The 1,952-nt window shown below is 45.2% G+C and overlaps 1 protein-coding gene across 1 annotated transcript in view; it reads left to right on the top strand.

Annotated features, from left to right (window-relative positions):
- The window catches only part of LOC119592380 (glutamate receptor-like), a 10,696-nt gene that overhangs the window by 1,791 nt on the left and 6,953 nt on the right, over nucleotides 1-1,952 (top strand). Inside the window, exons 3-6 of the mRNA XM_037941202.1 lie at nucleotides 8-109; nucleotides 498-747; nucleotides 1,242-1,345; nucleotides 1,721-1,894. Coding sequence (XP_037797130.1) covers nucleotides 538-747; nucleotides 1,242-1,345; nucleotides 1,721-1,894 — 488 coding nt within the window. The 5' untranslated portion in view covers nucleotides 8-109; nucleotides 498-537. The remainder of the gene's footprint in view (nucleotides 1-7; nucleotides 110-497; nucleotides 748-1,241; nucleotides 1,346-1,720; nucleotides 1,895-1,952) is intronic.

Below are 1,952 nucleotides of genomic sequence, written 5' to 3'. Positions count from 1 at the left end.
TTCTCAGGTATTAAACAATCGACAACTGCGAGTCTACCACTGGCTGCTGCTGTGCGTTGCGCCTTGCTGGCCTCGCCTCAGTGCTGTTCTGTTCCCACTAGACAATTTAGTGAGTATTCTTGTGTTTTTTGCAGTAAAAATAGATGGAAATGGCTGTAGTATTTTTTTTCGAAATTACATTTGAGTTCATCTCGTTACTTCGTTGCTTCGTTATTTTTTGTATATTTTGCTTTGCAGGGAAAGGTTATCAGTTTACGTACACATGATTCAGTTCATTCTGCATTTCTGCCATTATTTCTGTGTAGATACATTAAAGAATGATAAATTTCTAAATAGTTACATAAGCGATGAACAACAAACCAGATGAGTAGAAAAAAAACAGGAAATACCACCAGACAACTTCATCCGCAAACCCTAATTACCTACCCGACAATCACATTTTGTTATAACGCTAATTCGTCCTAATTCCACTTGCAAAAATAGCACGTTCCTCGCAGGCTGTCGTCGCAGAGGTCGCCAGCCTGCGTGCGGGCGTGGATGTCACCCTCTGGGACGTGTATCAGCCGGCGCCTCACCTGCCGCAGCGAGTTTCAGCGCTCGGGAGGTGGCGCCGTGACCAGCCTCTCCTCACGATGTCGGCGAGCGATCCCGAAAGGGCACGGCGATGAAACCTCGGACATCCTCAGAGAACCCTGGCACAGGAGAACCAACCTCACCGGGCTCGTGGTTCGGTGTACAACGTTGCCGGTAATTTACGGGGTAGGGGATGGGTGGGACGGATGCCAGATGTTGAGGGAAAAGTGCAGAATTTGCAAGATTATTTCATAAAACGTCTCTCTGTTAACCTAATGACCTCACTATCTCCTGATAGGTCTAGTTATCTAGGTAATTCATCAACTATATCTCTTCATTTAGCTAACTTTCTTCCTCTTTCAAATATGCATCCATTTCTCTTAACTGAGAAACGCTACAACTGGGTATCCATATTTCCTCAGTCAATCCATCATGTTAGCTCCAAGATTATATATTTCCAAGCTAATGAACAAAAACACAAATGCGGAACGGTGGATACTGAGACGAGATGAAATATTCACAAAAAGCTGTGCCGAGTCAGATGACAAAACTCACTCGATCGTATGAGAAGTCAAATTCTGCCTCGAAACGTCACGTTCATTTTTTCATTCCTTTATTATATGACTTTTTCATTCCACGTTTCCCGAACAACTCCGGGCGGCCTTCAGGGCGCTCCTCATACCTACCTGCAGGACAACGCCGACGGAAGTGTCAAGATCACGGGCATCTACGGCGATCTCTGGGACGCTCTTCGGGAGCTGTTTAACTTCACGTGAGACTCACTTGCTTTAACCTTGCGCGCTGATGATGCCTGAACATAGTTAATAGAATAAATGCACGGGTTAAGCTTGGAAACAAACTGGTTTATCTATACTCAATTGTGCATGATAAATTTGTCTTTATGTTTATTATTATTGAGTTCATGAAGATTTATCGACTAATGCTCCAGATGTGAATTTCTCATAAAGAGAATAGTAAATTCATAAACATTAATAAATATCTAAATTCGGTCAATATCCACTTCGTCAAAATACAAAGCTTAAATAATTATTTTCATTTTCAACCGCCCCCCCCCCTCAAAAAAAAAAAAATCTTATACCGTTATACCGTAATATACTTTTCATCATTCACTCCAAACGCCCATCAGCGAAAAGTGTTCCCGGCCGCCCGATGGAGCGTGGGGCGCCCTTCACAACGGCTCGTGGGCGGGCATGGTCGGGCAGCTGGTCAAAGACGAAGCGGACATAGCAGTGGCGCCCTTGGACAAGACTTACGTGCGGGCTCTCGTGGTCGACTACCCGTTCCCTCTCTCGCTTGAGGGGTAAGGGGGCCGAGATGCGGTTCGGGTGACGGGCGGTTGGCTGTTGGCCTGCCCGACA

Source organism: Penaeus monodon, chromosome 30 (assembly GCF_015228065.2).
Source record: "Penaeus monodon isolate SGIC_2016 chromosome 30, NSTDA_Pmon_1, whole genome shotgun sequence".
In the NCBI taxonomy this organism is placed as follows: Eukaryota; Metazoa; Arthropoda; class Malacostraca; order Decapoda; family Penaeidae; genus Penaeus; species Penaeus monodon.
The sequence above is the reverse complement of the archived record's forward strand: the minus strand, read 5'-3'. Positions and strand labels throughout refer to the sequence as shown.